The sequence below is a fragment of the Sander lucioperca genome, chromosome 12 (assembly GCF_008315115.2).
Source record: "Sander lucioperca isolate FBNREF2018 chromosome 12, SLUC_FBN_1.2, whole genome shotgun sequence".
NCBI lineage: Eukaryota > Metazoa > Chordata > Actinopteri > Perciformes > Percidae > Sander > Sander lucioperca.
In genome coordinates, this window is record NC_050184.1 from 32,734,910 (window position 1) to 32,760,368 (window position 25,459).

Consider the following 25,459-nt stretch of genomic DNA (forward strand, 5'->3'; position numbering starts at 1 on the left):
GGCAACGCACGATAGTGTCACATCAGCAAGTTCCAGCATTCTGCATCACCCCTAATTTCTCAACCCCACATAAAATAGTGGTTATAGTCTGGCAATTGCGGTGTGGTGGAAGACTTTTTTTTGTAGAATGTCCTCTGATTGCTTGAGCTTCAAATGAGACGAACCCAATCCTGGGTTACAGTGAATCTGTTTACGCATTCCTCACTTGCAGCCCAAATCACTTACTGTAGTTTAATTAATGCTTAATTGTCAGCTGGGGGGGTGGAGGTCATTAGTGGCTGCTCTATGGCAGCTGGTGGGGTTGACTATGCTAGACATGGTGAAGCCGCTAATGCTTTTCATCCTTGTACTTCCCCACTGGGACATTGCTCAAGTCGCTCTCTTGTGTGTAAAATGGGGTCTGCTATTCGTCCATAGCAACACGAAACTGACAAATGGGCAAGTGAAGAGTGGTGTAATTCTCCAGTAGCCAAAACATTTCAGTGAACATCACTAAAGATTAGTCATGGCTTTTCTAGTCTCGCATTACCAGACCTTCCTTCACAGCACTGCGGAAGAGGGTCTGGCTAGTCCACACAGCATTCCGGGATAGGAGAAAAACGTGCTCTGATTTATTGGCATTTCTTTAAACCAATCACAATCGTCTTGGGCGGCGCTAAGCCCCCGCACGGAGGAACGGCGCCTCTGCAAAATAGCCTCGGGAAGGAACTTGTTTGGGTGGAGTCTAACTAGTTGTCTGGATTTAACCTGCAGAGATCTGAGGAGCAGATAACCATAGTCCTCATGAATCCACCAGAGTTTAAAATGCCAACACAAAGAAAGTGGAAGGTGATGGACATCCGGCTGAAATGAAAGACATTCGGCGGAATTTCCGGCGGCACCTGAACAATCCCGGAAGTGGAACGTCGTGGATATAGGCTATGGCTTTTCAGATGCATCCTGAGCATTGCCTGCTGTGATCCCCATCAATGTGATGGTGCTGCTTTTTAATCACCTCTGTGAACAGCCTTTTGTCTCAACTCACTTTAGCCACACACAGAGGCTCGGACACAACACAACGAGTCTATCCTTCAGCTGAACAGCTGAGCATCGCTCTCTTCCACCCCCCCCACCCCCTTCCCCGACCAATTACATCTATTTGCATACCCATCCCAAGAGCCACTCATACACTCCACTTACTTTCACAAAGGAATTTGTAATGCAGCACTCAGCCGACTGCAGTTACAGCTTCATTAAATGCTAATGACACTTAAGCTCTACCTTCTGAGCACACAGTTAGCAGATAAGGTGCAGGGTGGAGAAATGCCAGTTTAGACTGATCCTCGCCAGATAAAGACCCATGAAAATGCTAATTCCTCCTCATTTACAGTACTTTCAGATTGCTATCAATCTGTTTGTGTGTCTGCACATCTGTGTGTATCTGTGCAAGGTAATGAAAACTCGCTTCAACCGCCAACTTGCTGATTAAAGCGTGATCTGCTTGTTATGTTATTTCCTGTATTTTTCTCCATTTGAAAAGCTGCCACAGCCAACTATGGCTGGACTCTGTTCAGATTTAATTCAACAAAAGATGCTGCAGCTTTCAGTTTCCTTGGGCCCGTTATGTGTGCATGTTGCTCCAGTGGTGTCGCTTATTGCATTTATATTATTTCTAAAAGGTTTTTGCTGTAGAAATATAAGTTTACTCTGTTCTTCGGTCTGCTCCGAAACTTTCACAGCCGTGTTGTTGAGCACAGGTAATAATTCATACAGTCAATCTTTTAAAATGATTTTTTCTCAAACCTATCTTTTGTTTTCAGGTAAAATTTGGGAACTGTTCTTGTTCAGAACAGTTTACCAGAGTGTGGTCTCCTAGTGTTAAATATTAACTGACTGCTTGCATATTTGTGTGGGAGAGTTCTGAGACAGGAGAGCAGGAGGATGATCCTCAGCAGTCTCATCATGAGAATCCCTGACCAGGAAGCCACTCTGTGACTTAGATTATTGTACAGGTGGAGCTCTGCCGCTTTACTGGGATCTTCCTGCGTCTGCATATGCTGTCAGAAAATGTTTCTTGCTCTCCAAATCTGGCTGGTTTGTTTCGTTTTCTCTCTTCCAACACAAACCAGGAGTTTCTGCTCCACATTTGGTATTGGCACTGCACTGTATTTCTTCTGAGGTATTAAGACCGCAGTATCATTGTGATATTAAACTCATAACTTCTGCTCTGTGACCTTTCCTTTGTTCTCCCACAGCTGGGTGTTTTCAAAACCACAGATGATGAAATGATTTGAAAGCTTTGTACTGACCACCAGCGCACTCTGGCCCACTTCTGTTAGATTTTTTTCTCCATAAACTAACCCATAACTTTCTGCGTTTTGTCATCTGAGCTAATAGGTTCATTTGGATTAATTATTGTGAATTACAAGGCCTTGAAAAAAATTTGCAGCTGGTTTTACTGCTTTTTGACTCATGCTGGCTTCCATGTCTTCCTCTGGACCCTGCTGAGTAGTTACCCTTGGGGGCAGGATGCTAAGTTTAACCAAAATGTAAACACTCACGCACTATTGGAAGATCTGGGGCAGGAAAGGGTGTGCTCTTCCTGTTTTGGAGCCCCCTAGACACTGTCTGGTCTCAATGGTCCTTTGCCTTTCTACCCACATCAATGCCAGCAACTGTGCCTGAGATGCTTGTCGAGTCAAGTGGGTCCAGAATGAGGTAATGGCTAAGCCATCCACTTAAGACACATTATCTACTGGGGGATATTTTTTTCTTCAATTTAACCATCTCCAAATCTTTGTTTTCCCCATTAACAGACTTCTCTTTCATCTCTGAAGGCTCACCTGTACCCTCACTGCTTCTTTCCATGTCAGTTGAAGTGGTCGGCTGCCCTTCCTGTAGTTGTACAGTGTAGCTCCAAGGACATTGAAGTTTAGTGCCACAGCTGAAGAAACAAGAGTGTGACTCCACTTAGCCTGTCTGCTTTCTTGTTTTCCTATTTAATCTGCCCCACAGGGGATGCATGTGTGATCGTATGTGAGTGTTTCTCCTTGTGTCTTTGACTGCACAAGTGGACTGTGAGCGTCACGTGCACATGTCATAGCAGCAGCCCCCCATGCTTGTATGGGATTATGTAAAACAGTGCTGCAACCTGTTAAAATGTTTTGCTTGTGAGTCAGAATACTGCTCGCTAAGCGGTAAAATGTGCATACTGCATTGTGTTTAAAGCTGTCGAGTGGGAGGTCTGGAATGCAATTTTTAATTAAGGCCAGGCTAAGAACTACAAAGCTTAGCAATGGTTTGGGAAAGAAAATATACACCTGTAAACCTGTAACAATACATTTACAGCACGTTGTCTCTCTGTTTCTGTCTCTTGTTTGCAGTGCGAGTGTGGTGATAGGAGCTCCAAAGGCCAACACAAGGCAGGTTGACGTCACAGAGGGAGGATCCGTCTTCTACTGTCCATGGGGCCTCAGCCAATCAGATTGTCACACCATCGAGTTTGATACTGAAGGTAAGCATTATGATAGAGCTGTACTGTTAACTCAGCTGCCAAACTATGTTTTATTTCCCTGATATTTGATTAGAAGACAAATGCTAACTTTAAAACTTTATTTATGCATAAATCTATGCATAATTAAAAATCGTGCAACTACCCTGTTGTTTGGAGAGTTTGAGAAAATGGAGATGGTGTTAAAACTCTCTTAAAATAGCTGAGGTATGCTGCTTCTCTGTACACTTTTGAAGCCATCGGAGCATTTCCTCTTTGCTTCCTGTTGGCAGTAACAGGTCAGGGTCAGGCATCAGCGTTCCACTCCACTGATCTGTTGTCGGCTACGTTGGTTCCTGACGCAGGATGATCCTTTTTTTTCCTGTTTGTGTCACTGTCTTTGGGGATGAAAAGGATAAATTGGGTGTTGAAGAAGATACTCTTTGCTTCCTCTTTTCCTTCCTCCAGGCCGTGTTTGTGTTTCCTTACCCCAGGAGCTACGGGGAGATAAGCAACCAATAAACAAATAGGTCACACAAAGAAATGTCTTGTTAGTATGACAGGTGAAGCAAACACCGCTGGCCCCTACAAAAAGGCTCCAGTCGAGTCAGAATTAGGTAAAGTGGTTTTGGGGGAACACAAGGAAGTCCAGGATGTTGTCTAATGAATGGATTCATTTTCCGTATGTTGTCAGAGTAGCCATCAGCCTGTTTTGCACAAAGGAGCCATGGCGAGGTGAGGAAAGGAACAATCAAAGTGTGTAGTAGCTTGAAAACCCACAATCACCCATTCAAACACACACACAAACAGCATGAATCACATAGAGCGACGCGTCTTACTACGGTGCTTTTGGCTTCTTTCCTGAGAAATCAAAGTTTAGCATTGTGGGCCAACCTAAATTTACCGTTCATAATGCACAATAGGAAGAAATGTTCCACTGAGTGTTTCACAAGCCTGCTTTAACAACATTCTTTTATTGGACACTGCTGCTTTGTACCCTTTGCTCCACTATTTTGCACTGTTTTTCTTGCAACATAAAAAAATGTGTTGCGCATCCACGGGCGCTGGCTGGAGGCCACAGTGAGTGATGTCATGTGCAAAGCAGCGAGGCCTCACAGTGAAGGTTAGTCCCCTGGGCTGTCAGAGAGTGTCCTTCATATTTTCTAAGGGCCTTTGAAAGAACTGATCAGAGTGCCAGAGCCGGTTCCGACATCTGGATCGCGGCAGAATCCCCGAACAGTGGAGGAACACTCGATACATGCACATCTGCATGCAAATGTGGCAATGCCAAACAGCTGTTACATGGATGACATTTACTTCTGCAATTCCTTTACTGTGGCTGTGACGGGTTTCTTTGCCAATTCTGATAGTAATGGCTAAAGCAATAAATCTTTTTAAAACTTTCTCCACTATGAATGCTGGAGTAAAGGAGTGCTGTCTTCCACCAGAGTATGTGGTATTCCACCACAAAGTGGTGTCATAGGGCTCCCTGTCTCTTGGTGTGTTTGAGCTCTGACCCACAGGCAGTAGACCCTCTTAATTAGCCTAACTAATTGGGTCAAGTGGCCAGAGGCCGCTCCTATCCACTTCCTCTTCCATTGAGATAAGAGCCTGTCTATGGATCTGAGAGGAGGAAAGGGGAGCAAGGGCAGTAGGGAGGGTGTGAGGAGGGCACATACAGGATGGGAGGAAGGGAGGGAGGGCAAAAAGGCCAGAGGGGAAGGAGGAAAGAGGGAGAAACCAGAGCCCTGTTCCTCCACCCTGTCCCCCTCTGTTCTCCTGCTGTCGGTACTCCCACAGGGGCAGCTGATGTGATGAGTGAATTTGGCCATTTGTCTTCGACCCCACTGACACGGACAAAAATACACAGACACACTCACACTGAGAGTCTCTAACCCCTCTAATGGCTGTCGTCTCACACACAGTTCAAAGGCAATGAGTGAGTCTCTATTGACGCACTCCAGACCCCCACACTCCTCTGCTGGTCCCTGGAGAGACTGGGCCGGGCACCATGTCACATCAGCACACCGTTCTAACCGGCCTCCCAGGGGGACTTTGGTCAGATGACATGTTGTCTCTAGGTTTCCCTCTATCTCCTCTCTGAATCTCCTCTATTTTCATTGAAAGCGTTTCACGTGGCTCCAGCTGGCTGCCTTCAGTCGCCTCGCAGAAAACAAACAGAACTTTTCATCACCCGTTATAGTGACACAGACCTAATGCCATAAATAATACCGCCATGTGAGAACTTTAGCTTCTTAAGGCGGTTATATTGATGTGCTTCCTCTAGTTTACATGGCCAGATACCTCACACATCACAGTTATGCAGTATGGAATTACAAGAGGACGTTCCGCTGCTGCTTCTGGTTGCCTTGGTAACATGACTCAAACCGACGCAGTCACTGTGCAGCTCCCACCTTTCACTGGTGGCTTTGCATTGGCCTTATCCAAACAAAGACCCCTGAGTTATGAAAACATTAAGAAGGTGTATGCTTTAAGAAAAAGTACCATGCGGCTAAGGCTGATTAGTTAAAGTAACAAGCTTATAAGGAGCTGTTTGAAGCGCTGGGTATGTTATTAACTGTATGGCTAAAGCACTTCTTTTCACGCATAGACTTAAAACTCTTAAAACGCTGGTGGAAGGGCTCGCCGCTGTAGGCCCATGATGAATAACATTAGCAGGAAACCCCAGTGCTGGAGTTTAAGCAGAAATACAGTTTGGTTCTTAAAAACCTATAATCTCTCTGCTTACTGTCTCGGGTGAGGGGGAGCAGCACTCCCTGAACACGAAGGAGAGAAAGGGCTGTATAGACATGGAGACCAGGGCAAGATAGTGTAAGAAAAATGAATAGGAAGATGGAGATAACATTGAAAATGAAAACAGAGAAAGGGGGAGAAAAGTGTGTGTCTAAACAGAGATGACTGGGAGGTTGCTACGAGGAAGCCGGGCCGGGCCAGAGTGTGTATGTTTTTCTTGGACCCCGGCCCCTTTTGCTCTTTCCACAAAGACACGGAGCAGCCTAGTTGGCTGGGAAGAAAGACCAGGGGCGGACAGGCATGGAGAGAGAGGCCTGACACACAGCCTGCTTTCTTCACATCCACGTAGGTCCTGATCTCTTGCAGTATGTCCTCACACCCTGTTCTGCTCTTTTGCAATATGCCTGTTAGGGCTGCGACGATATGCTTTTGTCCCAATTCAATTTGTATTGCGATTTTCATTCATTGCGATTGTAGTATTGCGAGTATTTGTGAAAGTATTGCGATTCGATAGCATTGAGTATTGCGATTTTTCTTTTCCTTCTTCAACAAAAACAAAAGTTGAATAATACACTTGGAGACAATATATCATGAGACATTTCTAAAAACGTTTTGAAAATTTGTTTTGACACATACATAACATATATTTTCTGCATTTTTGAATATGATGTAGTCGCCGTTGGCGCTACCATATAAACAGAAAATATTTAGGTGAATCATTGGTAAAAAAAATAAATAAAAAAATATTGATTCTGGGGAAAGAAATTTGATTTTTAAAAATCGATTTGTGAATCAAATTATTTTCCCACCCCTAATGCCTGAAGTCTACAGAGGAAATAAGTCTGAGGACTGCAAAGGGTTAAGTAGGAGTGGTTCAGTTGCTCTTGACCTCACATTTGCACTTTCCTTATAGATGTCAGCTCATACTCTGAGTTGCCAGCCCTCAGTGTGGGAGCTATATGATAGTGATGTGACTTCCTTGCCGAATCAATTTGTTTGCATTTCATTCTCCATTGCAGCACAGATGTAACATCTGTCTTCCGATAAAGTCGTGTTTAAATCTGACTCCCCAGACCATCTGTTGTCACCTGCTGCTGTCTAAGCGTTGGAGTGGGAGATCGGCGTTAGTGGCCAGGTGGTCAAACGGAGTGAAGGGTCAGCGAGGTTAAGCTAAGCCAGTTCAGTACAAACCCGGCCAAGCTAGCAAACTACTATCTCCTGAACAGTGGCCGAGTAGCAAATGCCATACTTTTCAAATTCTCACCCTGATTGTCTTTGCATGAAAAATAGTGTAACTGAACACTTAAAGTCTGCTTTCTGCCAATTGTCCAGATGTTTCCAAGGGCCTGGGAGGGAAAGGCAGAATTGTAGATACTGAAGTCAAGGAAATGAAGAAATGCATGTTAATCAGTGTCATTTTCTTATGTTTTTTTTCCCAGGGGATCGCAATGTCTTGATCAACGACACAGAATATCACGGTGATTTCAAGTCCCACCAATGGTTTGGCGCCACTGTGCGTTCTCACGGTGACACAATTCTGGTAAGGTGACCCTCTCAGGGGTGATTTTGGGGGTTGGGCAGAGAGAAGGACTAGAGTTTCAGCTCTCTACCACATCACTGGTGCTCTCTGCTGTTATGATTGGGGCTTTAAGTGATTTGAAGTGTTTGGCCACATGGCTGTGAGAAACTTTCTACTTTGAGTGATGTCTTGTCCCACTCTAACTTCCGGGGGAATGTGTATGTTTTTAGTTCAAACGTGTCTTACAGACTACTGTCCATTAAGTTGTTGTCATTCGGGTCCAGTTTTGCCTCCAGTCTTGACACACTGTAAAGAAATGTTTTGTGCCCCCTCCCTGTGACATGGAAGTTGAGCTACGCCTTGTTTGGTCTGATAGTACAGGTTGTGACCTGGGTTGAGTTACGGCCGTTACCCTGCTCCAGATGTACCGCTGACCTCGGCCTGGGTCGCCTCCTGAGTTCACCAGTGTGATGTTGCAACTGGAAAAACATCTCCCACCTAAAAGCTCACCCCTATTCATCAACACATCTCCACCCCCCTGCCCTCTCTCTCTCTACCTCCTCTCTACCCCAGGCTTGTGCCCCTCTCTACTCCTGGCGGACTGAAAAGGATGTCCCCCATTCTGATGCTACAGGAACCTGCTACCTCTCAGTCCGCAATTTCACTAAATTTGTGGAGTACGCTCCCTGTCGCACAGGTAACCTCGCTTCTAGTCTCACATTGCCAGACCTATCTCCACAGCGCTGTGGAATAACCACCAACACATAGATTGTAGGAAAGGAGAAAAAAAAACGCTCTGGGTTGTTTGCATTTCTTTAAACCAATCACAATTGTCTTGGGCGGCTCCGGACGCAATGATGGTGGCTTTGCAAACTAGTCTCGGGAAGGACCTTGTTTTGGTGGAACATTTGCCCCTAGCTAAAGAAAACGCCACCTACAATATTAAATTAAGTTAACTGTTCACACAATACAGTAACGTGAGCTATTTGAATTATGGTTAAACCTCATTAGCTCTTACCAGTGTATCGCCGTGTGTACTTCGTCCACAGCAATCTACCAATCAGTCCCAAAACGTCCCAGTTAGAGAGGAAATGCTGTAAATGTAGTCTTTGTAAATCTTTACCATCATTCACAGAAAGAACCATGCCTTCCTTATTGCACAATCCAAATTCATCCAAACCAGCCATTTTCAGCGTGAAGCTTGCTAGCTCGAAGTTTGTTTTTTCTCGAAGCGAACGGAGTTTGAGAACGGCAACACACACAGAGCGGAAGGTGCGGGACATGCGCCGGATGTCACGCAATTATTCTGGAAATGTACTTCCGTTGAGCCAGACTACCTCTCTTCAGAACTTGAACCATACTAAAATTAAATTTTCTCCTAGACATACCTTATCTTAATATGACCGCTGCCATCTATGAGGGAAAATGTCTTTGTTGGTGCAGTAATGTCTCTTCATGAAGCACCACTCCTGTCCTGTGTGTTTCAGAGATCAGTGATGCAGTGGGACAAGGCTACTGTCAGGGGGGATTCAGTGCTGACTTCACAACGGTAATAACGAAGTTCCTGTTAGTAAACCGCCATTGGTTTCTGGGACAATCTTTTACCTTTTTCATTGTAGTAATTCCCAGGTTTTATCTTTCAGGATGGCAAAGTGGTATTGGGAGGGCCAGGCAGCTACTTCTGGCAAGGTATGTAGGACATACCAATCAACCATGTGAAAATCAGAAAAAACCAGACCTCAAAATGTCCTTCCAAGTTAATTTTATTTCTCTGTGGTCTTACTTTAGGTCAGGTGATCGCTGCAGCTAAGGAGGACATTATCAAAGCATACTACCCAGGCTATTTCATGCAGTCTGTGGAGGGCCAGATCCAGACCAGACAGGTCAAATCTGAACATGATGACAGCTACCAAGGTAAGAAAGGCCAATATATTCTTGGTGCTTTAATGATAACTACACTTTTTTTCAATTGCTTGCGCTCGTTTGTCTAGGTTTTTACAACAGAGTTTGGTTACATCGTACATTTGATTCAGTGAGCTAAATAATTAATCGCCAACTGGAACAAGTGACAGTGCGGCCTTACCTTGCGTTCCGAGCCCTAGGCGCCATCTCCCTATTGCCCCCCGCCTGGCAATGCGGCTTCCTCGGCCTGGCCAGCCCACACTTCTTTTCTTTGTCACTCAGTGGAAACTTCAGCATTGTCACTCAGTTGGCTTGTTCATTTAGTATGCAATGAAAACGCAGCCCTAACATACTTGGAGAATGGAAAACGTCAATTAACTCAGGAAACGCTGAACCTTTCGTGTAGACACCGTCATATGTCCCAGACAGACCCCCTTACTCTGTTTCACTTCCGCTTTATGCCCTGACGCAGGCAGGCCACACCCACCCCAGTCAGGTGGTCAATGAAGAATCAGAGTTGAATTATGACGTGACAGCATTCACACATATCTCCATTTGCTTGGCCTGCAAGCTGAGGCTGATGTCTGTGTTCTTGTCTGCAGGCTACTCCATCGCTGTTGGGGAATTCAGTGGTGATCAGACGGAAGGTAAGTCAATAAGATAGGGTATGTACGCACATGGCCAATGTTAGGTGAGGCGTGCAGGAAGCAAAACACACATCAGTCACATAGCAATGCAAATACTACAGCTGGAGTGAACATAAACTTGAGTCAGCTCCAATATTTTACATGATTATTGAGCTGGAAACGTCGTCAATACTGGAATTCTCTTGCCCTCCTGCTGTGCTTGACTTGTATTTTTTCCCTTCTAAATCTTTGCTTCATCTCTCTGTGCACCTCAGATTTTGTGGCTGGTGTTCCAAAAGGACTCATGCTTTATGGTTCGGTAAGAAATCTCAATCATCGCTCTCATTTTGCCTTTTCATTTTGGTGCTATTATTATGAGAGGCCTGGGCTTTAGATTTGGGGCCGATACAGGAAAGTAAAAGCCTTAGTGATGTTGTCGCAGTGGGAATTGTTTTTGTTGGGAATTCCATACCAGAGACTGTGCTTAGATTAGACGTACAGTATATAAAAAGACCATATGTGACTGCTGTGTTGCAGGTGTCTATTCTGAACGGTACGGATCTGAAGACCGTGATTAACTACACTGGCGAGCAGGTGAGTCAGAGAACTCCTATCTCCGGCCTCTACAGAAAAAAGCTCCTTCGTGCTCCACTTCCTGTGTTTTCATTGTCCAGCTCCTCATGAGAGCTCTTAATTTGTTCAGTCAGTGTAAGCAAAAATGTTGCAAATTTCCTTTACAACGTTTTTTTAACTAGATTTTGGTCTCGTCGTGATTTGCTGTAAAGCTCAGTTATTGAGGGGAAAGTGCAGTGGCAATTTGTGCAAATGGTTCTGGGAATAGAAGAGCTTGTTTAAACAGTGATGATTGATTCAGCTGAACAAATAAAATCACAAGTGAATTTGCTTACACTCTGGCAATTCAGACTGCTCCTACGATGTCTGTGCTTTTAGACTCAAGGATCATTCATGACAGAAAATTAAACTGACCTGGAACAGAAACGGCACCAAACTGGGCCTAACCTGTAAAACCCATCAAGCCCTCATGTTTCCTTCAGGCCTCCCTTTTTTTCTAGTAATGCAGAAAGCAAGTCTAAAGTTTGCGGTAGCATGACTGTCTTGTATTATCAAAGAACAAATCAAATCTTGATGATGTCGATGCCTTTTGATGATGAGATTTTTATTGGCTTAAGTCGTGGAAACACTTTTCTTTACAGATGGGATCATACTTTGGATATGCAGTGGCAACGACTGACATCAACAGTGATGGGTGAGTTAGTCGCCTTGTCCCTGTCGGTTTTTCTCACCCTTCCTGTCTTCCTCCGTCTCTTTCTTGCTAGATAATTAGCTGGCAAAGTCTAGATTGGATGCCACCAACAACCCATTACTGGCGTCAATGTGTCTGAGCTTAAATGAGTTTGTGTGATTTTCCTTTCTTGTCTGCAGGATGGCTGACCTGCTGGTGGGAGCGCCTATGTTCATGGTCCGGGGCTCCGATGGCCGCCTGGAAGAGATGGGCCGGGTCTATGTTTACCTACAGCGTGGCCCCCTGGACCTGCAGCTCCGCCTACCTCACCTGACAGGCACCCAGGTGTTTGGGAGATTTGGCAGCACCATTGCACCACTGGGGGATCTGAACCAGGATGGTTTCAATGGTAAGATTGGGGATTTTAGGGGGATTGATGGGATATTTCAAGCATGAAAATAGATCATAATAGTGTAAATTGGATCATTTAAAGATTAAGTTAAATGATATACAGATGTGTCTAAATTTTAGTAGTTTGAAAATTAAGTAACAAATAAATAAGCTAAGGTAAAGAAGTAAATGTAATGGAAATGGAAATTATACAAAGTTATTTTTTCCTATTTGATTGGACAGCTAAAATATCGTGGGATTAATTTTACGATTGGAGGTTTGGTAGGCTAACAGTCTAACACAGACAAACCTTTTTTTGCAACACTAGTGACGTAGCGCGGGATGGAAATGTTGATTGCATGGTTAGTCAGTCCAACACTTTGGTCCAGACTATTAGCTGTATTGCCATGACATTTTGTACAGTTTGTGTTCCCAAAAAGATGAAGCCTAATGACTTTGGTCATCCACTGACTTTTCCTCTTGCTCAACCTTAATTTGCTAAAACTTCAGTTTATGATCAAGTAGCACAACTAATGACATGATTAGCCTCAGGTGTACTTTGTGTTTACTGCTAATTAGCAAACATAGCATTTAGCTCAAAGCACAGCTATGCCTTAGTATAGCCTCACAGATCCTCTGGCTGTAGACCATCTTAGTATTGTTACTAAAAGGAATATTGTACCTTGTATAATATAAGCTGCTTTATCTGTTAACTTATGTATAGACTAATATTGTTTCTCACGTTTGACCTTTGGCAGATGTGGCTATCAGCTGTCCATTTGGAGGGGAGGATCGGCAGGGACTGGTCTACATCTATAATGGATACTCAGAAGGACTCAGGGAAAAGCCATCTCAGGTGATCAGTGGCCAGTGGGCTGCTGGGGCTATTCCTGCCAGCTTTGGGTTTGCTCTCAGAGGTGCTAAGGACCTGGACATGAATGGATACCCAGGTCAGTGAGGCTACAATATGCAATGGCCATCATTAGCTTTTTAAATGTTTTGTATTTTTTTTTTTTAATTTTGTTCATTTATTTCCTCAGATCTCATTGTTGGTGCTTTTGGTGTTAATAAGGCAGTTCTTTATCGGTACGTTGTTTTGAATCACATACTGTATGACATCATGCGGCCTGTTTGTTTAAAGTTTGTTTGATTTGACGTGGGAAATATCCTTATTCACTTTCTCGACGAGAAAATCAATACTCATGCCTAAACTAAATACAGTTAAATACAGTTAGCTTAGCTTAGCATAAAGAGTGCAAACGGAGGTTAACAGCTAGCGTGGCTCTGTCCAGTGGTAAAGGAATCCACCATCCGCAGGTTTTAGAGTTTGTAGGCAGATCTTTTTTCTTCTTTCTTTTATATTTTGTTTCTAGTCTTAATGCTAAGCTAAACTGACTGTCCTGTCTCCTTAATGGCAGATATGAGAGTAATATCGATCTTCTCATTTAACTTGAATAAGCATATTTCCCTAAATGTCGAGCTATTCCTTTTAGGCAGTAAAAGTGGAAATGTAGTCTTTGATGATTAAAATGTACATTCTTTTTGTTACCCACAGATCCCGCCCAATCGTCAACACCAGTGCCTCTCTGACAGTTTACCCCACCATGATCAACCCTGAAGAGAAGAACTGCATGATCACCAATGGAAACACCAGCATTCCTGTTTCTTGGTGAGTGTTCAGCATCTTGTCCAGTACCTACACTCAGTTTCCTGTGACTCTGCTTGAGTACTGCTCTGTTGGTATTTGTTTGAACCAACTGCAAAATGATGGGCTTCCCCATTTCCCCCCACATGCATAAACACTCCTATCCTGGCAGGAAGTTCTGATAAGAAATATCCTTTCCATCAACAGTCACGGTATTAATTTGAACCGAGAGCTTCTCTTATCTGACCTATTTTTTTTTTTAAATGTCTTCATATCACACTGTTTCTGATGAGGAGCAGAGAAATAACATGCTGAATAGCAGCATTGTTAGCTGTTCTTGGCCTCCACCACCAAATGTGCACAGTTCCAGAAAAGGAGAGAGGAAACAGACGGTTGCTCGCTGCTCGACATGGTTGACACCGCGCTCATGTGTCTGCCCCCCCCTTTTCCAGATCCTGATCCATAAAGGAAACTCTTGTATACACATGTGTCTTGATTACACTACGTTGCCTGGTGATGCGGAGGTTTTGGTGGGGGTGAAAGGAGAGCACAAGGGATAATGGGAGGGGGGGGGCGGGATTTTTTTTTTGCTGTTGCTTTGAATGAGATATTGTTTGGTGGTTGAACACAGCTGGGAAACATCAGGACACGTAGACTTCCGTGAGCGTGCGCACACAGTTGTGCAGAAACAAGCAGACACAGGAGCTCATACATGAAGATTTTACTACTCCTCGAAAGAAGTCACTGTACACTCTGTCTTTCTGTCTCCCGTTTAACCTCTCTTCTCTGTCCTGTGTTTATTTTCAACAGACTCTCCCTTTTTCCTTTCTCACTTCTTCCAGTGTTTGCTCTGCGCCTCTTGTGTGGGTTAACAAGTAAAAGGATTGGAGGATTGGGGGTTTTGGGGTTGCAGACTTTTGGAGAGCAGCAGCCTGATGTCATGGGAGAGAGCTACAGGCTTATATAGACTGCCATTGACTGGTCAGCACTGAAACCTGAGTCGCCCAATTTCACCCTTCTTAACTCTGCTATTCCGTGTGTGTGTGTGTGTGTGGAAACGGAGACACACCGATTTATCAGCTTGGCTGGCGAAAGTGGTCAGAGGCCAGTTTGCCTCCAAACATTTGGCATTTTTTGCATATTATGCATTATATTCCCATAACGTCTCGTGCCTTGTAACATGAACCATGTAAGGAGCTTGGGCCATGAGAGAAAGGGAGAGAACAAGAGAGGGCAAGTGAGGTGTCTTGTGTGTGCAGTATATTTGCACTGAATCTTGGCCATAAATGAACATGCTTCCCTCATCATGTCCTTGTCCTTTCTGTCCAAAACAGTGTCAACCTGAGTTTCTGCATATCTGCTGATGGGAAGCACCTACCAGACATCCTAGGTGAGCCAATTTTCCACATCTGCACTTTATTACAAGTACGGAAACTGTCAAATAGCCACCAATGTTAATGTTTTAAATCCATAACAGTGTGTAGGTTCAAGTGCTTTGGCAGGTGATGTAGCTTTTTGGATTTTGTTATGACAAAAAAGAGAGCGCAGTGTGCAAAATATCTTTAGTGATCCACCTTTAATGATCAAACCTTCTCTGTGCTCAGTCCCCTTCCACATCAACCCCTAGTTATTATCTCTAATTACTCCTTCCTTTATATACAAGTGTTCCCCATGCCATTGAGTTACATTGACTACATTGTGTGTGCTTCAGAGTATTTATGGAGCTCTTTTTTTAAAACCTGTCATTACGTGACTCAGGAACATTCATCAAGCCATGAATGCCCATTTGTGTGTGTGTTACGTGTTCCAGATTTCCAGGTGGAGGTGCAGCTCGATAGTAATAAGCACAAGCAGAAAGGGGCAGTGAGGAGGGCTCTGTTCTTGGATTCCCAGCAGCCCTTGCTTCAGAGGAGTGTGAGGGTGCGCCATGGCGATCGTATATGCGACAACACCAAGATCTACCTAAGAGTATGCTCTTTTTCCTCTCTGATAAAAACCTCTCTGACTGTAATTATTCTTCCTGTAACTTAGTTCATAATCACCGGCAGTACGTGTGAACAAAAGCAGGTTTTCTAAAAAGTATGAAGCTGGAGCTGTGGTTGTTTTTTTACGATTACAGATTCTCACTTTTTGTGCAAACTGCATCTGACAAAAACCCTGGTATGTGTTCATTTGACTGCAGGATGAGAAAGACTTCAGAGATAAACTCTCCTCCATTTATGTGGCTTTGAACTTCAGCTTGGATCCAAAAGCTGCTGCTGACTCCCACGGCCTGCGGCCCATCCTCAACTATCAGACCACCAACGCAATTGAACAGAAGGTATTTTGACGAGCACTAGAATTCCCCAATCTTCTATCCAGCACAGTTAGCTAACCCTGGTTTGATCTACGGGCCTTCTAGCATCAATATATGGTGGAGCAGTGTTCCCTTATAATGTACATATGCTTCTTAGTTTGCTTAGGCTGGCCACACACTGGCTACATGGCGTGAGTGTGGCGTTTCTGTTGCGTGGCGGATGCGTGGCGGCTGCGTGGATTTTTCTGTCTTTGCACACCAGAAACGTGTCTGACACGGCGTTGCTGTTGCTAGCCTTGTCTGTACACATCTATTGGCGTTTTTCCATTACATGGTACCTGCTCGACTCGCCTTGACTCTACTCGCCTCGCCTCGGCACACTGTGCGTTCTCGGCACACTGTGCGTTCGTTATCCATTGCAGATTTTAGTACCGCCTCATCGTGGCTGGTCGTATGCCGGCTCGACGCACACACCAGCGCACAAGTATAAACATCAGGCCACTTGAGCTTGTTTTACAGTTCTGTGGAGGCTCCACGCAGAGCTTTCGCCGTAGCCTATGTAATATGTGGCTTGATGTATACATTTGTCAGCTGGTGTGTGCGTCGAGCCAGCATGTGTGTGTGTATGTAGGATACAGTGAAAGCTCTGCCTGGAGCCTCCGCAGAACTGAAACAAGCGGCGCCGCAGTAAACTGCCGTGACCTAACACAGAACGTGGAAGGTGTGTTGTTGTTGCCACAGCCAGAAGACACATTTTGTTTCAGAAGAAGCTGGAGGCAGCAACAAAAAACACAGCTGGCTAAACTGTTACTAAAAATAAGCGGGTTTGTTCAGGACACCCCCGTCTGTCGCTTTCACGTCACCTTTTCGGCTCGCCTCAGCTCGCTTGGAACCTCGACTGAGGAGGTACTAAAAAAAGTACCTGTTAGCAGGTACCAGCTACTTTTTTTCGTAATGGAAAACCAAAAAAGGTGAGTAGAGTCGAGGCGAGTCGAGCAGGTACCGTGTAATGGAAAAGCGCCTTATGTTTCCCATTGACTCAAGCGGTAGTATACTTCATGTTAAACATAAATATATACTGATTTGATTATAGCAAAGACAACGTCGGCAGTATTGACGGCAAAATAGGCTACAGAATATCTTGTTTTTATAATATATAATTTTTTTTATTACATTTATATCTGCATTTATGTCAAAACCTAGAGACTTTCAAACATCAACATGTCATTTATTAATATGTATTTGTGTCAAAATGACACATTTTGACACAAATCTCAGGCTCGAGCCGTGCCTGAGACGTGCGTGTCACGCAGGCAGTGTGCAAGCTCTAACCTGTTAACATGGGAGCCGAAATAAAAACGTACACGCCGCGCAGCTGACACGCTCACGCCACGCACCCAGTGTGAAGCCGGCCTTAAACTCATTCGCTCTGCGCAGATGATAAGAATATCTGCCACATTGAGTTATCATTCCCCTTATCTCCACCCCGGCCAGCATCTCACTGACTTTCCCCTGTCCCTGATGAAAGAATGAGTCTATTCTTTTTTATGTAAATTCTGAACTACTCGGCTGGGAAGAGCTCCAGAGTGTCTGGAAAGCTGTTTCAAAATGAAAATGTGAGGCATATGTACAGTGGAGTTTCCCTGCCCCAGCAGGAATTTCTCTAAGCTTGCTTGGCTGCGTAACGGTACATAGGTGACTCGTTCCAAGGCTGCAGACACAGAAGGTTGGGAGATATTTTAGGGTGGGTGCACAGCCACGTTATTTGCCCATCTGGTTGAAATCTCGTGGCATTTTGCCAGTTCTCCTCTGGCAGTGAGTAGAGTTGGCTCAACATGTGGGCATCCTTACAGCCGTGGCACAGCGTGCACCATATGTGAGTTCAGCAACAAACTGAATGGCAATCAGCATGGTTTTATCTCCCTCCCTTTCTCTATTTCTCTCTCTACTGGGGTTTGTTTATATCTTTTTGGATCAGGACTGAACCCTGTCATTGATGTCCTTGCTAGATATCAAAGCTGCGGGGCCTCCAACAGATGTGGTCTATTGCTGAACCAAGACCTTGAGACAAGCCTGGGCTAAATATCATCCTTAAACCGGAAAAAGACGGCAAAGCTAACCTGTGTATATGTGTGTAAAAGGGTAGTGGGAGTCGTGTCAGACTGCCAACATATTTCATTAATCTTGCTTTAGACTGTGTTAATGTAACAGTGTATAAACAGTGAAGGTTGACGATTACACCGCAGCCTTGGCCTTGATCAGACACATGATGCCCTATCGATTTCCACATATGCTTTGAGAATGTGTGGTAACATTTGGTTGACTCTGCCAAGTTCTTACTCTCTTCAAGCTGGAGTGAGAATGAGAGATGATTGATGTGCTCGGCACCGTCTCAATCTCTTTTGTCATTTTAACATATTCCACATGTTTTCTATGAGGCGTCAAGGCATCCCGATGGATCTGTTAATTGCGATCATTCTCAGATCTTGTACACGGACATACATTTGTGCAGAACCAGAAAGGACCCCAGTTGTTGTCACCTTTTTAGAACATCAAAGCAAAAAATTGTTCTTAGAATAATACCATCTGACCAAATGAGTAGGAATTTGATTAATGAATTTCCCTTCTTTTGCAAATTTAGTGTTTGGATTTCACTGCACGATGCTTGACCTCATTATGTCACATGCTGAGGTCAGTGTTGTTGTTGTTTAACTACAGTGATGGGCCTATGGACGTCTTTTTCCTGCCGTACACACACACATGCACAGACCCAGGGTGCACATGTGGCCAAGTTATCATGGTGGTTACCACGGTGTCCATAATTAGAGCCCCTGGATGGTGTAATGACAAGGGGGGCGCTTGGCTCTCTCTAATCTCCTCCTCCATTTCTATTTATTATCCTCATCGTCATGAGCATCATCACACTGTCACAGGCGCAGCGGGATGCAATTTAGCAATCCGCAGGGCTTTCTCTGCCGCTGCCCTGCCACACGTTCAGCGGTCATCCACTTATCCAGCAGTGTGTCGGTTCCTTTTCTTGTCTTTCCCTCCACTGTATTCTCCCAACCCCAGAGGGTGAATGGGACTTAATACATTTACTCAAGTACTGTACTTAAGTTTACATTTGAGGCACTTGTACTTTACTTGAGTCATTTCTTTTCATGCCACTTTCTAAGTTTTACTTCACTACGTTAATCTGACAGTTTTAGTTACTAGTTACTTTACAAATTAAGATGCACACAAAACACATGTAGTTTATAAAATAAGATGTTTTATTATAAATTAAACTACCCAACAATATAACAGCCTACAAGTCCAGCTGAAATTATTAGCTGATTAAACACAGTTTAAAACAGTTTTGATTGTTTCCAGTTTCTAATATATGAGTATTGTTCTGCATTGAGTACTTTTACTTTTAATATTTTAAGTACATTTTCCTGATGATACTTACATATTTTTACTTAAGTAACATTTTCAATGCAGGACTTTCACTTGTAACTGAGTATTTTTACAGTGTGTTATTAGTACTTTTACTTGAGTAAAGGATCTGAATACATCTTCGACCACAGCTGAACCCCTACTTGTGCTTTTCAGGTCAACAGAGATATCCTCTGTCTCAGTAAGTTTCTCTAGTTTCTCTCCTCCCTCTCCGTATGATCATATGCTGCTGTGGTTCGCTGGGTGGCGTAGCGTGTGGTTTGCCACATACTGTAGCGCTGTGATGTGGGATGCTGGTGAGAGCTGGGAGCGAGCTGGGAGCGAGCTGGCAGCTTTTGGGCTCAGCTCCACAGGAGTATCTCCTCTGGCACGGTCTCTGGGCTGGACTATTCCTCCGTTCACCATTTCCTTCTCTTAAGCCACAAACAGAAAGCATGTGTGTGTGTGCCGGCCGGGACAGCTGGTACAGGGGAGTGCGTCTGTGCCTGTCATGACCTCACTCAGTCAGACATTGTCTCTCCGAGCCACAACACTGTTTTTAACTATCTGATGATGTGTGTGTGTGTGTGTGTGTGTGTGTGGAATGTATTAGTCATACCACATGTCGCATCTTGCTGCACTCATCCTGTTGTCTCCCATAAACAGATATTAGATTTATCTTGTGTGCCTATCTCTTCACATGTAAAAGCTGTGTGTTTTAGTCATGACTTACTGTATGACCATCATGCTCTTTGGCCCCTATTAAACATTTTATCACCCCCAATGTGCATCGTATAGGCTCAGATTCTGTTGGACTGCGGAGAGGACAACATCTGTGTTCCTGACTTGAAGCTGGCAGTTCACGGGTGAGTCCTTTAATTTTCCTTATATATTTAAAAAAAATCCCAGGGCGTATGGATTTCAGGAAAATATATGAGACGGATAATATAAAATAAAACGGGGTCACTGAAATCTTCACCTCCAATAGGACCTTGGATTTGAGTGCTAAAGTGTAAATACAGCTGTTTTTGTTTTTTCCACTGCTTAGTTTAGTTTAGCATACCAGAGAGGGACTGTTAATAGCCACAGTGTTGCAGTAGAGTAGAGGTACACCGTCCTCTGAAAACAGGAAGCAGCTCTGCTCTACAGGTGCTATGACAAACAGCTAAGGGGAAAAGACGGGAGAGATGAAAGGGAAAGTGAGGGAGCTGTGTGGCACTGAGTCCCGGCCTCGCCTGCTTCTGCAGCCGTCAGATGCACCCTGCCTTCCACACTTTGATTCGAGAAATCTGTTAGCATTTTTCTCAAAAATAACAGCCTCCCTGATACTCCCTTCTCTGCTCTGTCATTTTGATTTTACATTCCTATATTTATCTACCATCTGCCACCATTTTTTCCCCCCAATGTATGGCTGATCCATCACATATGGAACAACCTGCTGTGAGCGGGTGTTAGTGCTGCGCTCCATCCAAGTGCAACTCCAGACATCGAGCCGTAGAAAGTGTGATTGGTGCAATTTAAAATAATAGCTCGATGTTTTTGTCTGCGCTGTTGTAAATTAAGAATGCCTAATAGTAGTAAGAGGGGTCGATGGGACGGCCGTGATTTAGGGGAATTTCAGATTTAAAAAGTATCCATCATTCCTGCAATGTTGTTTCTTCTGTTCCGCTGCCAAAGCACATAATCTGTTAGAGCGAGGGTCTCTTGGGGTAGCTTTAAGGTTTTGTGGTGTTTTCAAATTTTGAGCCTTTGTTTGGTCTAAAAAGTGCAATGCCAGTTAGAATCCGAGAGCAGTTGACTCGCAGGCTGGCAGAGGATCAGCTTCAGAAATCGTCTCTCCCTTGCTCTCCTGCTCTGCTTTATGAGAGCGGGCTGTAATTAAAAGCGTCTGTGTGGCCCTCCAAATGGAATTTCTCATTGTTCCTAGCTGTGTGGAGAGAGGTGAAGGGAGGGAGTGAGAGAAAGCAAGGAAAGGGGGAGGTGTTTTACAGTCCTACGCTGTGTTATTAAGCATGTATGACTTTATTACCACACCGGGAACATTTTTTATTTAATGGTGGGGTTTTGTGAGATGAATCTAATCGATGTGTTCTTTGCAGCCAAGCTTCTAAACCAAAAAAGAAACATCAAGCACACAAAGCCTAAAAATGTATTAGTTTCACTAAAAGCAACTGCAGTTTATTGCCCACTCTGCTGCCAGCAAACGCAAACAAAGAATCGCTTTGCTTTCTCACAACAGCGTAACACAACTTCATCCATATTTATCTGTTTGTTAGGAGTCCTGACACAGTTTAACCTGAACATTGACCCTATTAGTAATCAACGTTTTCTTTGGATGGGTCCTCAGGAACAGGAAGGAAGTCTACCTAGGTGATGACAACTCGCTGACCTTAACTTTCAACGCCAGGAATGAGGGCGAGGGAGGGGCGTACGAGGCCGAGCTGTATGTGGTGCTGCCCCCGGAAGCTGACTACAGCGGCATTGCCCGCAATAATGAGGTGACTAGAAAATAATTACGGCTGTTGGTCTTGTCCCCCTGATGATTGTGCTTTGCTGTGGTTTGACCATTCAGTCTTCTTGTTTCTCAGAGCCTGACCCAGCTCACCTGCAGCTATGAGACCGAGAACCAGACCCGATACCTCAGCTGTGATTTGGGCAACCCGATGAAGTCTGGCACCAGTGTAAGGACACCACTGTCTTTTGGGAGTATTAGTATAAGGATTGTAGGGTACGGCACAACAGTCGACACAACATCGTGATTTCTTGCTCTTTGTAGAAAAAAAAAAAAAAAAAAAAGGTTCCACGCCATCTCCAGGTTGGGTGTCAACAGCACAGGAATAAGTCAGTATGTGTCAGGAAATGTTGTGACAGGAAGTACAGACTCCATCTGTGCCCTCAAGCTCCCTGCTGAGTAGAGTTCCCCTTTTTTAATGATGGAGTCACAAGTTGGCATGCTTTAATAGGTCTGTAGCGGAAGACTGTCGACTACATGTTAACTGGAAGAGATATACAGACACAGTCACAGCCCAACTCTAAGACTGGGACACAAACAGGAGCTACAAGGGTATGCTAAACATACAATTCGCAACATGAACACATCATGTCCTTCCGCCACCACTCGTCGTCACCACCCACCCATTCCAAAACCAAGAATAGATAACACAATAACCACAATGTTCAAGACCCTACAACAAAACAATAACAAAATAGGCAATAAGCAGTAAACCAAATAAACACATGTATAAATGAAAACACCATAAGCCCATCATACACATCTCTCCCCAGCACATAGCTTCCTAGGAGCACCTCAGAACGCCACAAAATAATTAAAACAAGTTCAACAAATAGATGGGCGGAATCTGTAAAGTCAGTAGTGAAGGGAGTGGAGGAGGGAAAATGTGCTGCACGGATGTTGTGCTGTAAAAACAAGGAAAAGGGAACCAAAAGCTGCAACGCCAAAGTGTGAGGTGATGAGATCTTCCCGAAAAGGACTGGCTGCTGCTCTGGCTTATATAGTACATGGAGCACATTTCGAAAACAAATTATTGATCTGAAGTGAATGAGAGGTAGCTCATAAAAAAAGGTAGATGCAGAGAGACTTAATGTACCGGTTTGTGTGGAAAACGAATGGATCTGAAATTACAGATAACGAAAGGGCAAAGAAAGAACTCTCAGCCACATTTTGGACCTGCCCACGTGTACTGCATCTGTCTGCTGGGTAGACGTGGAGTTCACGGACTGACACACCCAAGAAAATCACATATCTATCAGATGGATGAGATGAGTACAGTGGGGAGGGGAGGAACGGCTGCCTGAGAGTCCTTGAACATCCTGTAAATAGAGTCTAGAAACTCTATCCTTCTCTGTTGCTGGTTACGTAATAATGGAAAATATAATATTCTGTGATCTACTTCATTTTTTTTTTTTTTAACATAATGATGATGATTAATATCTTGGATCTTCCTCTTTGCAGCTGTGGGCAGGTCTGCGCTTCACAGTGCCACGGCTGAAGGACACGCACAAAACTGTTCAGTTTGAGCTGCAGATTCGCAGGTACAACTTGTGGTCAACATGTATCTGAGACACTTTTTTTTTAACAGTTTATATAGTATTGTGCTATCTGGTTAAGCAGTACTGATTTCCCCAGCTCTCGAATGATGTCAGCTAATCAGAATCTTTTTCTTCTTCTTCTCTCTGTTTCCACAGTAAAAATGAGAATAATTCCCACAGTGAGGTTGTGCCCTACAAGCTGGAGGTGGTTGTTCAGGCTGATGTCATTCTACAGGGGTGAGTGGAGTGTTAGGATTCCCTCATTTTGAACTTTTGGAATTTCATTAAGTCTCTGGTGCCTTCCTACGCATTTTCTCACATCACCGCTTCTCTTTTTAGTGTGTCTCGACCAGATAAGGTTTTCTTCCCACCGGCCAACTGGAAGGTGACCAAAAACTATGGGGTGGAGCAGGACGTCGGGCCTGTAGTGGAACACATATATGAGGTAATCTGCCATATTCTTAGCTGTGCAGACTCATTGGGGCTGAGCAGATTGGGTTGGAAAGCAGATCCTACTGTTCATAAAGCAAGTTGACTTCCCAGGGCAGCAATGAAGGAAAACCAAAGAAGATGTACTCCAGATTACAGCAGTGTGATGTATTCCCAGGCTATACTGATCCACTTTTTACTTGCGTGAGATTTAACAGCGCTCTACTTTAGGTGACCTATTTGTAGATTAAACAAAATATGTCAAATATGAAAGTTTCAGCAAGGGGACAAATCTGTTGCAGCCTCCCAGCTACAACTCCAAAAATGAAACTATCAAGCTGCTTTTGTGTAATACCTCATATACTAAAGTTTCCTATTTCATTTCCTTTTTTCCAGCTGGTGAACAATGGGCCCAGCCGGATCAGCCACACCCTGCTGGAGCTGCGCTGCCCCCTCAGAGTCCAGGGTCAAACCCTTCTTTACCCTCTGGAGTTCTCCATAGAAGGCCCCATCAACTGCACCTCCGACAAAAACATGAACCACCTACACCTCGAAGTAAGTGTCTTGCAGACAGACAGTTGCACACCTCTCAGGGTCAAATGAGGCCAAATCAGTCACAACATCTCCCACCGATTCCCACTCAGATGTATGATTAACAGTTGGGCCGTCCCGCTGATGGGCCCACACCCACCATCTCCCTCCAGCCTCTCAGCCCCACCCAGGACACTTACCCCACCACCACTTTGAAGTCCCAGCTCTTCCCTTTGCTCAGAACAGCTTGATGAACAACCTCACCCAGCAACTCACTCATCTTCGACATCCCCCTTATACCAAGTTATAGCTTCAGGATTTGGAAAGCGTTTCAGTGCAGTTGTTTGTGTTAACATTCAAAGTTTGATATATGCTGCACAGGGTTGTGAGTGGTCATTTGTCTAAGCTGTGATCTAATGTGTTTTTTCCCCTGGTGAATTGCTAAGTACGGTGTACTTCCACAGGAATCCATGTGGAGTAGAGCTCACATGCTTCTGATTAATGACAGAAAGCCCTGGGGTCATGCTAACATTAGGTCTTTATATTGATAGAAAGGGTGGTGTGCTCTTCTGCCTGTTGGGTTGGGTGTTGTCCTAATGGGAGGTGTGTGTGTGTGTGTGTGTGTGTGTGTGTGTGTGTGTGTGTGTGTGTGTGTGTGTGTGTGTTCGTGTTCTCCTCCTTTAGCTCCAGCACACATCCACAGAGCCACCTATCCTGGCACTGAAGGGACATGAGCACCGTATCGAGAGGAGGGACGTCCACAGGAATCAGCTCGCTCATTTGACTAACCTGGTAAGATGCTTAAAAGGGAAAGTGTCCCGTTCTATAAATATATATATATATATAACTAAATAAATTAGTACCCTACTTGTATTTGCCCTATATGTATCTGGCTTTTGTGTTGAATTGTATATTTTATACTTTTACCCTTTATGTACATATGGACATGGGCCGTGTAAGCGGCCAGACATAAACCATTAATTTATTCATTCATACAACGTGTTCATCATCATCAGGCCAAAAGCTGAAGTTTAATGTAACAGGGGATTTGAAAGTGAGGGAATGAGGAGCTTGAGTTTACAGTTGTGGATTAATGTCGTTAATGTAGTTAATGTAATGTAGTTAAAACATTGGGGTGGCAGTAGCTCAGTCCCTAGGGAGTTGGGTTGGGTCGCCAGTTCAAGTCCC

At 44.2% G+C, this 25,459-nt stretch overlaps 1 protein-coding gene across 1 annotated transcript in view; it reads left to right on the plus strand.

The window, feature by feature from the left end:
- Positions 1 to 25,459, plus strand: part of itga5 (integrin, alpha 5 (fibronectin receptor, alpha polypeptide)) — a 39,309-nt gene that overhangs the window by 7,562 nt on the left and 6,288 nt on the right. The window contains exons 2-26 of the mRNA XM_031290629.2: positions 3,363 to 3,493; positions 7,663 to 7,763; positions 8,316 to 8,439; positions 9,230 to 9,291; positions 9,386 to 9,431; positions 9,531 to 9,656; positions 10,247 to 10,291; positions 10,546 to 10,589; positions 10,808 to 10,864; positions 11,485 to 11,537; positions 11,714 to 11,922; positions 12,662 to 12,853; positions 12,944 to 12,989; positions 13,459 to 13,572; positions 14,883 to 14,938; positions 15,359 to 15,516; positions 15,731 to 15,868; positions 20,060 to 20,127; positions 21,609 to 21,759; positions 21,850 to 21,942; positions 23,235 to 23,314; positions 23,468 to 23,548; positions 23,651 to 23,756; positions 24,137 to 24,295; positions 24,956 to 25,063. Of these exons, the coding sequence (XP_031146489.1) occupies positions 3,363 to 3,493; positions 7,663 to 7,763; positions 8,316 to 8,439; positions 9,230 to 9,291; positions 9,386 to 9,431; positions 9,531 to 9,656; positions 10,247 to 10,291; positions 10,546 to 10,589; positions 10,808 to 10,864; positions 11,485 to 11,537; positions 11,714 to 11,922; positions 12,662 to 12,853; positions 12,944 to 12,989; positions 13,459 to 13,572; positions 14,883 to 14,938; positions 15,359 to 15,516; positions 15,731 to 15,868; positions 20,060 to 20,127; positions 21,609 to 21,759; positions 21,850 to 21,942; positions 23,235 to 23,314; positions 23,468 to 23,548; positions 23,651 to 23,756; positions 24,137 to 24,295; positions 24,956 to 25,063 (2,548 nt within the window). The remainder of the gene's footprint in view (positions 1 to 3,362; positions 3,494 to 7,662; positions 7,764 to 8,315; positions 8,440 to 9,229; positions 9,292 to 9,385; positions 9,432 to 9,530; positions 9,657 to 10,246; positions 10,292 to 10,545; positions 10,590 to 10,807; positions 10,865 to 11,484; positions 11,538 to 11,713; positions 11,923 to 12,661; positions 12,854 to 12,943; positions 12,990 to 13,458; positions 13,573 to 14,882; positions 14,939 to 15,358; positions 15,517 to 15,730; positions 15,869 to 20,059; positions 20,128 to 21,608; positions 21,760 to 21,849; positions 21,943 to 23,234; positions 23,315 to 23,467; positions 23,549 to 23,650; positions 23,757 to 24,136; positions 24,296 to 24,955; positions 25,064 to 25,459) is intronic.